Below are 12,500 nucleotides of genomic sequence, written 5' to 3' on the forward strand. Positions count from 1 at the left end.
ACACACACACACACACACACACACACACACACTCACTCAACACTCTCTCTCACCTGCACCTGTAACTTTGATTCTTTGACATCAGACTGTTTCTTTCTCTGTCAATTACATTGTTGTTTTTTCCGTAAAAAAATTTTTTTTGTATGTCGTTTTGCACAATTTCACTTTGCTCGTTTTTATTTGTGTATTTGCAAGCAAATGCAAACATGTAATGAAGTATATGTCACGTTTAAACTGAAATGGTCAGGGTTTCTCGGGCTCTGCGTCTGGTTTGAGGTCTCTCCGGGCCGAGCTTTACCAGCGCATAATTTGTCTGAATGTCATTTGCAATTTTCCAAAAGTTCTTTCTGAACGGGACGGCTCTGTGAAACACATCTGCAACAAATACCTGTTTGGGAATTTAACAGGACCCGTCCCGACTCGTTTCCACATGGCAGAAACACGCAGACGGCAGTAGCTGCAGCGATGGGTGATAGTAGCGCAGTGAAACACGCATATGTTCCAGATCTATTCTGCAGAAGCTGCTATAATCAGCTCTAATTGACTTCCCTGCTAAATGTGTTTCTGACTGGCCATCTGGCCTCAGGACCTCCTCACAACGAGCGAGCGCTGCTTCAGCGCAGGAAAACACCAGGCCATTCATGCCCCTCCGACACCAGCGAACACTGCTCATCTTTTCCAACGTCGTGTCTGTGACGATTAGCACAGACAGCAATCTCCATGATTTTATCCAGTAAAGCGCTGCACAATCATACGAAACATGGGATATTTCTATACTGTTGTTGAATCATTGACGTGAACTCTTCAGTATTCGAGTGTCTCAATCATCTTTTAGTGGTGCTACAACTGTTCTGGATGAAGGAACTGCTGGCTGTGTTACTCGCTGCAGATGCTGCATGCAAACAACCTCACGGATCGTCACTTCACATGCCTTGCTGTGCAAACATCACGTGAAGGCCACGAGGTTTACTCAATGAGCAACTGGAATATCACTTTAGTCAGGACTGGTGAGTGATTCTGTCACACTAGCCTCATGTGCTTATACTTTCTAACCGCTGTAGTTTCAAAGATGCATTTACAGTGCTGCACACTCGTCTGCTCCACCAGCAGTGCTATAGACCTCAGTCAGAGAGGACGCCATACTGTGCTTTATATTAAATATGGCATTTCCTTGACTAAAGTCTATTAGATTTACATGAAACATGTTTCTTATTTGTTTGTCCAAACTGTGGATTGAGTGATTGTCTGCTCACACAGACATCATAGATCAGAGCTTTCATACATGAGCATCGGCTGTGCTTCAGTCCACACAAAACCACGCTCGCTCTGAGCTTCATCCGCTCGTGACCCAGACTCTAGATCTCATTCAGACACTGACCGTGGCTCCGTCTCGGAGCTTGAGGATGCACTCCATGGTGTTGATGGTGATGACCACGGGCTCCGAGCTCAGTTTGGTCCAGGGCACGTGGATGCGCAGCTCGTGGATGTGTCCGCTCAGAAAGGTGAAGGGCAGCTTGAGCTCCTGCAAACACACACGCAGCCCATCAGTCAAACATGAGTTCAGCAATTCAACACTCACAATCAAACAGAACCCATTCACAAAGGCTTCAAACGCTTCCCGAGGCGTCCTGACAGGATTCCAGAGTGGCTTTAATTGAAGATCACTAGAGAAAGTTTAACTCCCACTCGGGACGACGCAATCTGCTTCTAATAATATCCTGCATCAAACTCTGAGAGCGTGTGCGGAGCCAAACATTCTCACAACATCACACAGTGATCCGTTCCAGATATTACAACTGCAAAAGCTCAGTGTTGCCCAAATAAGAACGCAAAGCAAATGCTCTGCTGCATGTATGTGAGAGCTGGGAAACATCCACAAACATCCACTTCAACCCTTCAGAAACACTGACAGCTTTGAAGAAACAACATGAAAACACTCAATACTGACACCTCTAAGGAACTCAGCTGAAAATATCATTTCAAGTTTAAAAAAAAAAAATGTTGGCTGTGTTTTATCAATATTCATTCTGATTTTGTTTTTGCAAACTGATGCAGAATGATTTCAGAATCAACTGACCCTTTGCTACTGACCAGTCCTACCTTAGCAACTGTTTCCAAGCTTTTGCTTGTTTAAATGTAAGTCTATGATCTGCGTGTTTGCACAGCAATTTTACAGAAATGATCTCAAAATAAGGTTAAACATGGTTGTCGGGTCTCTTCTGCTAGCGACACTGAATTTTCCCTTTTCAAATACCTGTGGTGTATTACTCTCTGTGTCGCCCTCATTCCCGAATGAACACGAACATATTCATCTGATCCAGACGACTGCAGGGTGACAGTAGCTCAAGTACAGCAGTGAACGCACCACTGAAAGGTACCTGAACAAAACTGCTCCTCACACTAATGCCATCAGCTGTAATTGCTGTCAAACGAGACTTTCCTCGTTGCATTTGACTCGATTCTGATTCTCACAGATTGAATCATGCAAATGCATTATTTAATCATTTCATGCAGTAAATCTGACGGATAAAAATCATTCCTTATGCTTGTTTGAAATATCCACAGTAACCAAGGCTTAGGCTGTTTTACATATCCACCGTTTTCCTACATTTGTGCTTTGTGTAAATTATGGGAGTAACATCCGTCAGACCGTAAACAATCTGCACCTGCCAGCGAATGAATGCAATGATAAACATTTTCAAAAACTAAATACAGAGATGTGACATTACTCTCCTCACCTTCAACCATCGAACACTGAAAGGAAACTTATATGAACAAACTACTCTCAGCAAACCATGAATGAAATCTCAGGAGATATTACAGATGTCTCAGATATTCTGGCAGTACATTATTTTCCCGAGGAATAAAAATAGAGCGTGATGGAAAATGTCCAGATCCTTCAGTCAGAATGATTTGTTTCAGTCCTTCTGGGTGGCAGATCCCGAAACCAGAAGTGCCGCCATATTTTAAAATGCAGTAAAGCTCCTTCAGAAAAGGCCCACAGAAGACCATGAGTGAAGGAAAGCTGTGCTGTGCTGTCAAACCGTGTGTTGATGCTGTGACTCTCTCACCTGCTCCAGCACGTCCAGTCTCAGGTCCAGTTTGCTCAGAACCACGTCGCCGCCCCATAGTGACAGCTGCAGGTCCGACGGCTTCAGGTTCTTTATGTAGCGGTTCACATAACTCATCAAGAGAGGAGAAACATAGGACTCCAGCATCCTGACCTTCTGTCATGCCTGCGGGCGCGCACACACACACACACACACACACACACACAAACAGTTAGACAACTGTAGAAATTAATCTCGATTTCTAATAGACCATCATTAAAAGCGCTGATCAGCTGTCATCTGATTTAAACCTCACTGACAGAATTTTCCACAGAACATATGACTGCCGCTCATCCATCGGTCGCTGAACAAACACAACATTTACCGGAATAGATCTGAGCAGCAGGTGCTGTAACCCTAACTGAGGTCACCGGGGTGTACATAATAAAAGTCTAAAATATATATTTTTACCTTTATTTCTATAGAGCTTTATACAATACTGATTGTGTCAAAGCAGCTTTACAGAGTCAAACAGGAAAATAGTTTGTCAATGATGCAAGACGACGATAAAAGTCATTTTCCAGCTTATGCTGAGTTCACACTGCACGATTTTAGCCTGATTTTTCACTCGCCGACAGGTTTTGCGAAATCGCCGACAAATGCCTGACATCGGAGGCAAATCGGTGCTCGTTCACGCGAGTGACAATCACACAGTGTGAATGATCAAAGACGCGATCTGAGGGAGTCGCCGACGCCCATGAAATGTTTGGCATGCTAAATATCTGGAGCTGTCGGCGATTCAGAATCACGCTGTGTGAAATTAGTTCTGACCGAAAAACACATCGGCGATGACCTACAGCCAATGAGAGAGCATGATACAGGGCAGCGGGAAGTTCGGGGAGGAGTTATATGAAACGTAGTTTGTGGACCAGTGTTGCCAAATCCGCAATTGCCGCCGGTTGTTTTTTATGTCAGCAGGTTGAAGTGACCCCAATAACGTGATATTTAGGCCCTGGAATGTGAATTGTACCTGAAGAACATCGCCAAAAAATTTGTATTTTACCCCCAAACGTGATTTTTACTGGGGGACCCCCACGAAAGCAATTGGGCTATTGTCAGGCAAGTTTTGAGTAGTAATTGGGCGGGTTTTGTAGCGAAAACCTGGCACCCTGCACCAGACAGAGCTGTCGGCGATTCTTCCTATTGTGGAGTCATGCAGTGTGTAACCTCCTGTCGCCGATCCATCGTGCAGCGTGAACACAGCAGCAACTGAATGCTACCCCAGATAGTCACGCAGTGTGAAAACAACGGCGATCCGTCTTCCTATTGTGGAGTCATGCAGTGTGTAACCTCCTGTCGCCGATCCATCGTGCAGCGTGAACACAGCAGCAACTGAATGCTACCCCAGATAGTCACGCAGTGTGAAAACAACAGTGATGCGACGAGTTTGAAAATCATGCAGTGTGAACTCGGCATAAGTATGACAAAGAAACCAAAACTCCATCAGTGACAGAAATGGAGAAAACACCTTGGGAGAAACCAGACTCAGTCGGGGGCCAGTTCTCCTCTGGCCAGACCAAACCAGCATGATGTGGTTTAATTCCAGGCTGCAGCACAGGTCAGATTGAGCAGAGGACTTGTCTGGTTCCGTGTTACTAGCGAATGTTAACTGTACTTTGATGCTGTAATTTAATGTAATTCTGTCTCTCATCAGAACCGCCTCAGCCTCTGACAGCGCTCATTAATGTTACAATGATTAATGTGGCCAATCAAATCAAAGGGGGCGGGGCTTTACTGACGCTTCAGATTTAACGGTCAAAGCGCGCGATGTAAGATTTAATATTTCAGTCACAACAGTTTTACAAAAGAATCTTAAACAGCTGACTGTAATATTCAGCAAAACTAATCAACTTTTGTCAAATTCCGCCGTTTTAAATAAAAAATATATAATTTACGTAATTCATGTAATGTAAGAAACTTTAAATGCCAGTATATTCAGCATATTAGACATAAGATTAAGAGTGAATGTGTGCGTATTGTGCAGGGCTGTACGTTAACTTTTTTTTCACATAGCACTGGTGCTACAGAGGTTGAAAGTTTTGTAGCACAGGCCAAAAAGTTGTAGCACAAGTATAAAACGTCTGTTATCATGTCTGAAAACAAACACAAGTAATGGAGTTCATCTTTCATTTTAGACATGACCAACTGTGTTTATATATATGTAAACCTTGTGTGTTTTTGACCGTATTAGACGCGAAAGACAACTTAGTCCAGTAATCAGGCGCTTTTTGACAGGCTCTCAGTGGCGCTTCATGAGTACGCGCTCAGAAAAAGCGCATGCAGAACAGCACGTGAATTAAATGTTTAACCGGTATTGCTTTAAAGCAGATGGAAATAGTGTAGTTTTGTGATTGCGCATAAGTGCAGTGTCCCGTGAGAGTAACTCTACCGCTGAGCTAACACTGATGTGAATGCATGTGGCTTTGTACATTATATTGAGACGGAGGGAGGCGCCAGAACTGCAGCTGATAGAATGCACGCTGTAGCAGATACAACGATATTTCTTCAAAAGCAGATCGTGGAGACCTTCAAAAATCGTCATATCGCACACCCCTAACTACCAGGTATAATCAAGCTCACACACACAAACAAGCACAACGAAATCACTTCACACTATTAAGCGGCTGTGTTATGAACATGCGAAACTGTATCGCACCCGTGCTACAGAGGTACATTTATTCATCGCACAGACCAGTTATTTCGTAGCACGTGCGACATATATGTCGAACTGTACAGCCCTGGTATTGTGAATTAATTCATGAACTTGGGTACCTGTTTTTCTGATATCCTTTCAATAAATTCACTTCATTCATAAAAGTGTGAGAGTTATGAAGCTCACTCCTCCATCAGGATCAGGACAGTCATTTAGACCATTACACTCGTTCACTTTTTAATACATTTGAGCTCTTCAACTATTTTTATGTATTCTTATTTTTATGTATTCCTTTAAATTTTTCTTTTTGATGAGAAATGTCTATTTTGATATCCCTGTGTCTGTGCTCGAGAAGTTAAAGGAAGAATTCACCTAAAAATAACAGCAACCCACATGAAACATGACAGATTTCTGACAGAAATTAAAAACACGAATTGTGCCAAAAGCCCAAAATGTATTACAAGTTATTAGAGGCTTTTTTTTTTCAAAAGTTATTAAAGTGTGGGCCTTAATTTGACTGAGTAAGCGGGTCATTTCTGCACCATTAGACCCCGTGTTTACTTTCCTCACTGACACTCTTAGCAAGCTCGGGTTTGATCGCTGTTTCTAAAGCCTTCATGATCAACATGAACATCACACGACACACTTCAGACCGCGTGTCACACACACACACACACACACACACACACACTTACAGCTTCATCCGACGCGTCAGACTCCTGCAGAAACACAAGCCGCGTCCATCACTTCCGCATACACAACGCCTGCGTCGACACGTCACTTCCGGCACAGGGCTGACGCGAACCAGACGTGTGCGCGCGCGTCATGGCAGCATTGCGTAAGCGAGCGACGCACGCGGCGTTATAACAAGTTAGATGAAGTTCAGCTTTTAAGCGACGCGTCTTCAGACTTTGCGTTTTGTCATTCCCTGCACTGTCAGTGTCTAAATAAGAATTATTAGTGTATGGTCGTGTATATTTATTCATGCAGAACGCGTCTCGCGCCCATACACTAATAATTCTTATTTAGACACTGACAGTGCTGTGTAAACGCGTTAGTTTGAGGCTCTGCTCGACTCTTTAATGAGCGATATCATCATCATCATAAACACTAAATCTCCATTATTAAACATACTAATGATTTACAAATACTGTGAGTTGATTTCATTGAACACTGATAGAGTCATAATCAATAAATCCGCATGAAACGCTGTGTTTTCCTCTGAATCGCACTGATTTATGAGTTATCTCTTCAGACTGCTTCTTTCTGGAGTATTTGATCCCAGGCCTTTGATGGGAATCATTGCAGTTTCCTGATCCAAAATACAGCGTCTCCGTGTTTTATTACAGGACTTATATAGGTTTATACGAAATGATCAGAAGAACTCTACAAATTAATCTGCTATTAATTTCAAGAGTGTAATTTCACGGGCTCATAACTCACCCGTGTCTTTGTTGAGTTTTTATATTTTCGATCAACAGATTTCTAGATGAGCTTCTCTCGATCTTCCTTCTCTCTGTGTTTCTGCAGCTTTGCTTTTCACATTGTTCATGTTTTAAAATAACGATTATAATATTTATATATTATACTATTTATATGCACAATAGCTATATTTATTCACATTGTGTGTTTTTAAGACGAAAGCATAAATATGTTACACATACACCTCAAATTAGAGATTTAATAAATAAACGCGTTTTCTGGTTTAATGTGCATTCTGCAGATCAGTTCACATGCAGAGAAATATTAATTAAATCGAGTTACGCTTTTAATGGTGTAACTAACAAAGAAAGTCCAGACAGCTAAATGTTATAATTGTCATTAATTCTTACAAAAAAAAAGCGTAAACTTAAAATGTCTAACTTCTTACACAATCACCGTATTTCAGCTGTGAATGTTAGTTAGAAAGCTCAGCAGCCTAATAGTTCTGCAGGTTACTGCTGACAGTTTTTTTAATAATAACTAAAATTAGATAACCATGTCGGGACATTTAATTCCATATTAAAATAAAAGATTATTATTACAAAATGTAAAAAGTGGAAAAGTAGAGTTTTTTTTTTTTTTTTTTACAAAAGTCTAGTCACCGTTTAAAAAAAGAAAACTATTTTATTAAAGCAGAATTGTGTCCGTCTCTTCTCACTCACATTTGATTGTCTTTGACTCGAAGATGTTTTATTAATCCTGCGCTCATGTGAGCAGATCAGCCGCTTTATTCACACAATGAATCCTCCCAGGTGTGAACAGATCGAAACACGTTGAGTTCAGAATCAGATGCAGGTGAAAATAAAAATAACAATAAAAACTTTACACGAGTTCCCAGAGTCTGTTGAGGCAGAGGCTGAGAGCAGAGTGAGCGTGTGTGGGAGTCACTGGTTAGTGCACTAGTTAGTAGTCCTGCTGCGGGCTGTGTGTCAGACTGTGGCGTCGCAGGTCGCAGTTGCGCCGAAACAGCTTCCCGCAGCGGCCGCAGGAGAAAGGCTTGAGGTCTGTATGGGTGAGAAGGTGAGTTTTCAGGTTACTTCTTTGATTAAAGGTTCTTCCGCATGTGGGGCATTTGTGAGGAGATTCCTGTTCAGATTTGAAGCAAGCAAAGGATTATTCCCTTCAGTTTTCCATCAAAAATAAACGCTTCAATGTCAACATTTCAGGCCCAGAGATGTTTATATAGGCCCATGCATGCTCGTCTATAATCGACAGCCCCAAACATGACATTTTAATTAAGAGCTCAACGAACAAAATTCTGTTTGTGCAGAATGTCATTCACATACAGAAGGTACAAATGAGGCCAATTTACCTGCAAGTGCAACGTTTTATGAACCGCCAAAGTTCGCGACTGACAAAACCCCTTCCCGCACTCCTGACATTTGAACGGTTTCTCCTTGGAGTGAATATATCTGCAAAACAAGCGAGAATCCATTCTGATTTATTAGCTTGTTTACCCGTGGGGACCTAAATTTAGGTCCCCACCGTGACACGAGTCCCCATGAGTCTGTGTGTATTCAGGTTTAAGTCCCCACCAGTATATATAAACCAGTACACACACACACACACACTCTCTCTCACACACACACACACACCTGTGGTCTCGCAGGTGGTCTTGTCTCCGGAACGCTTTGTGGCAGATGTCGCAGGTGTAAGGCCGCTCGTCGGTGTGTGTGCGCTCGTGGATCAGCAGGTTGTAGGATTTGGTGAAGTGTCTCCCGCAAAATTTACAGATAAATTCCTTTTTGCTTTTGGACGGGAGTCTGCCGCGCGCGGGCTTGCGCTCCGGGGAGAGTTTGGCCAGCTCGCCCGGTTTGGGCGGATCCTCCTGCGTGGCCGCCGCCGCGAGGTTCGCGAAGTCGAATCTGGGTCTGTCCTTGTGCAGCGCGGCAGCGACGGGTTTGGGGTGGAAGAGGTGCGCGGCGAACGGAAAGCGCGGGTCCACGAGGCCCTGAACGGGCGGGTAGCCCAGAGTCCAGTGGTTCATCTGCATGGTTTGGACCGAGCTCAGGCCGTACAGATGATCCACGGCGGCGGGGAACGCGTTGAGCGTCTGCAGGAACGCGTAGTTGAGCTGCAGGGCCGGGTGCAGCGGGATCGGGGCCGGTAAAGCTTTACTGCCCATCTCGGAACCGAACTCGAGGATCCTGAGAAAACACACGCAAACCAAGCCGTTAAACTCCAGTCACGAAACACCGCCTTGTTTTCCCCACTTTTTTTTTTTTTAAGTTGTTTCTTTTCTCAAATTATGATACATGGAAAACATTGGCTATATTTTGCAGTATTAATTATTATTCGTTTTCTAATTGTCTCGCATGGAAAGCATATGTCATAATTGTATTATGCCCAGATTTGTTTTTTTATTATTAAATATAATTCTTCTCCAGTTTTTTTCTTCTTCAGTTTTTGTCCCGTGCCGTCGCTATTTAAACATGAAAACGCTTTTAAGACCGCCAGTAACTATATTTCTATAGAAAAAAAATCGGTTTTCAAAATCTCTTCATAATCCTCACCAGAAATCACAGAAAACCCCGAAAGAGCCGAACTGAGATCTAGAGCAACGAGTTTAACTGGATATTGATGTCGTTTCGAGCGACTCTAACAGGCCTAATATTAAACTAGACTTAAATCTCTGAAAGACAAGATAAAGTTTAGTGTTTGAGATCTTCAGATACCAGACTGCTTCACTCTTCATGCTAAATATTTCAATATTATTATGAAGAAAGTCTCATATAAATCACCAGTCATTAACTGTTCACGAATATTTCGCTGACCTCTATAAGACAAAATGTGTTTCTATTAATATCCGTGTTTTGCACACTGATCCAGATGTGATTAGAGCTACCAATCACCAACTTTACGATGGGGAAAAAAAGACAAACAATTCTATTTCTTGGACTATAACACCATCATAAAATCGCTTAACTTTAGGATCAATATTTAATTTACATTTACTGCAGGCGTTTGTCATTCGTGAGAGTTCGTGCATTTCTATCAAACAGAATAAAGTTGTTTTCTCACCCACGATGCCAAAGGTCGCAGTTCGACTGTAAGTCCGCACAAAGCGAGAAACTTCAGCTCAAGTTCATAACTACAGTTTAAACATGCTAAAGCGTGTCAGCCTCAACAGTGTGGTGTGTGAGAGTCCGGATCTGCGCTGGACCTGCTCTGGACCTCCGGAGCCCGCAGTTCTTCTTCTTGTTCGAGCGGCGGAGCTTCACGGACCCGCCCCTCTTGAGGAAACGCTTTAATTTCTCAATCACATCTCAAAGTGATAGTTCACTCAAAAACCTGAAATCTCCTCATGTTCTCGCCTCACATCGTTCCAAACCTGTATGGCTTTCTTCTTCTGCGAAACAAAAACGAAGATGATTTGAGAAATGTCTCTGTGTTTGTTTCTTTTCTCTCTCTCTCTCTCTTTTATTTTAAATTTTAGTCAATATTAAAGTCAGTGTTTGTTTGGTTCCAAACGTTCTTTAAAATATGACTTGTGTTTCACAGAAGAGAGAGAATCACAGGTTTGAATAACATGAGAGTAAATTATGACAGAACTATCATTTTTGAATAAACCATCAGTATTAAACGGGCTGTTATTGATTCGTCTTTGTTCGGCTCAATTAGGCTAATTGTTTCAGATTTATTTAATAATGTGTCATGATGATCCAACAGATAAACCTGACCTTAAACATTAATACCTGAAAAACACCTTTAATTCTCCTGCAGTCGCGTTCATCACTTCTGCTTCTGAAACATTTCCAGTTCGTTATTAAAAACTAAACCAGCTGGCATAAGCATGTTTGCGTCAAAAACATAAGAGCATAGTTTAAATAGCAGTAAACACGCAGCCTAATTAATTTCCTAAATTAACAGAACATGTACAAAAACGTTTTAGCAAAAAAAAAAAAAAAGTAACATATATTGCAAATTACATTTTTTTTGTATCTTTATATAAATATCTTCATAACCTTCTGATCAGAATGTATTTAAAATGAACGTAGGATTATTAATTATGTCGTTTGCTGCGATGTTAATGATGTCATTTATGTTAAAAATAATAAATAGGCTATAAATAAAGCAGACTATTTCTTTAAAAAAAATCGGTGATTTATTATAGATTAGCCTTTAGCTTTTATCGTAAAAAAGAAACGAATAAAATTAATTAATAATAATAATATTACATTAAAATAAAAACTTGTTATTGTGTTTAGATCGCGTTCATGAATCTAGTCTATACTGAGTTGAGTTAAGCAGCTCATTCGTGTTTGTGGATGAGCAGATATGAATATGATGATCAACAGAGTAAACATATCAGTGAGCGTTCATTTGATCAACTCTTCCCAATGATCTCGACCGAAACAACTGGACTTCACTGGTGTTATAAGCGTTATTTATGTTATCTTCCGTGTGCAGAAACAGAGATGAATGTCTGAATGAGTGAAGAGCGCCGCCTATCGGTCTCAGAGAGGAACTGTCTGAAATCCTCACGAGCCATGAGAACACATGCGAGATTACTGTCAGATATGTCTTCATACATCAGCCACTAGACACAGCATATCTGCATGAACTCTGTATCAGACAACAGGAAGTACAGCAAGTTCTGATGTTGGTACGTTTAAAAACGTTTTCATATATATCTACAAATAAATACATATAAATAAATATATACCTACAAATGTATATATAGACACACATATGTACATGTCATTTACAAATAAATGATTTTTAAAAAAACTTCTGAATTCATGCTTAATATTTCAAAACAACACCTGCAGTTTATAGAGCAGGTTGTGATGTAAACAGTTTGTGTAGAAAAGAAAAACACGAACCATGAAAAATCACACATTTCCAGAGAATTCCTAACACTGTTACACAGGGGACACAGTATTTCTGTTTGATTTGATGTCTTATATAGATCTGTTTCTTCCATTTATTCATTAATCAGATGCTTTTACCCGGTTTGACGAAGCAGCAGCAGAACGAGCATAGAAACAGTTTAATTTTAGCTGTAAAGAGCATGTTGAGTTGTGTCAGCTGTCCAATGATCAGTAATACCCACTAATCAGTCAGTTATGAGCGCACATATCTGTGTGTCTGGACACTCTGTCTTTAATCTCTCTCTCTCACTCACACACACAGACACACTGATCCTCCACAGAAGTGTGTGAATGTTAGAGCAGACACACACACACACACACACACACACACACACACACACGACAGGACTGCTGGCTAGCCGTTTTGCTTTAATGATATCT

The 12,500-nt window shown here is 41.4% G+C and overlaps 2 protein-coding genes across 5 annotated transcripts in view; both read right to left on the minus strand.

The window, feature by feature from the left end:
• Nucleotides 1-1,071: 1,071 nt before the first annotated feature.
• LOC107705021 (vacuolar protein sorting-associated protein 13B-like) lies at nucleotides 1,072-6,529 on the minus strand. 2 transcript variants are annotated; one of them, XM_016508135.1, is made up of 3 exons: nucleotides 6,459-6,529; nucleotides 3,072-3,236; nucleotides 1,072-1,522 (listed from the first exon to the last, which is right to left on the minus strand). In XM_016508135.1, exons 2-3 carry the CDS (start codon nucleotides 3,216-3,218, stop codon nucleotides 1,367-1,369), a joined length of 303 nt encoding a protein of 100 aa, XP_016363621.1. In that variant the 5' UTR covers nucleotides 3,219-3,236; nucleotides 6,459-6,529; the 3' UTR covers nucleotides 1,072-1,366. The 2 variants fall into 2 exon arrangements, with proteins under 2 accessions (XP_016363621.1, XP_016363622.1); XM_016508136.1 differs by lacking the exon at nucleotides 6,459-6,529 and adding an exon at nucleotides 5,883-5,904.
• A 1,319-nt stretch (nucleotides 6,530-7,848) lies between these two features.
• The window catches only part of LOC107705023 (protein odd-skipped-related 2-like), a 5,017-nt gene continuing 365 nt past the window's right edge, over nucleotides 7,849-12,500 (minus strand). Inside the window, exons 1-4 of one of the 3 annotated variants that reach the window (XM_016508139.1) lie at nucleotides 10,267-10,407; nucleotides 8,841-9,392; nucleotides 8,558-8,657; nucleotides 7,849-8,249 (exon numbers count right to left, since the gene is read on the minus strand). In XM_016508139.1, the coding sequence (XP_016363625.1) occupies nucleotides 8,175-8,249; nucleotides 8,558-8,657; nucleotides 8,841-9,370 (705 nt within the window). In that variant the 5' untranslated portion in view covers nucleotides 9,371-9,392; nucleotides 10,267-10,407 and the 3' untranslated portion in view covers nucleotides 7,849-8,174. Of the gene's footprint in view, nucleotides 8,332-8,557; nucleotides 8,658-8,840; nucleotides 9,393-10,266; nucleotides 10,408-12,500 lie in introns of those variants that run through there. The other 2 variants (XM_016508137.1, XM_016508138.1) reach the window with 2 other exon arrangements.

Source organism: Sinocyclocheilus anshuiensis, unplaced genomic scaffold, assembly GCF_001515605.1.
Source record: "Sinocyclocheilus anshuiensis isolate Anshui unplaced genomic scaffold, SAMN03320099.WGS_v1.1 scaffold3805, whole genome shotgun sequence".
Taxonomy (NCBI): Eukaryota; Metazoa; Chordata; class Actinopteri; order Cypriniformes; family Cyprinidae; genus Sinocyclocheilus; species Sinocyclocheilus anshuiensis.

What these genes read in the sequence shown, in the direction of transcription:
- LOC107705021 (XM_016508135.1), bottom strand. Translation starts at nt 3,218, where the DNA reads ATGCTGGAGTCCTATGTTTCTCCTCTCTTGATGAGTTATGTGAACCGC. An exon ending in GACTGGACGTGCTGGAGCAG is followed by an intron (nt 1,523 to 3,071) that starts GTGAGAGAGTCA and finishes GTGTGTTTGCAG; the next exon opens with GAGCTCAAGCTGCCCTTCAC.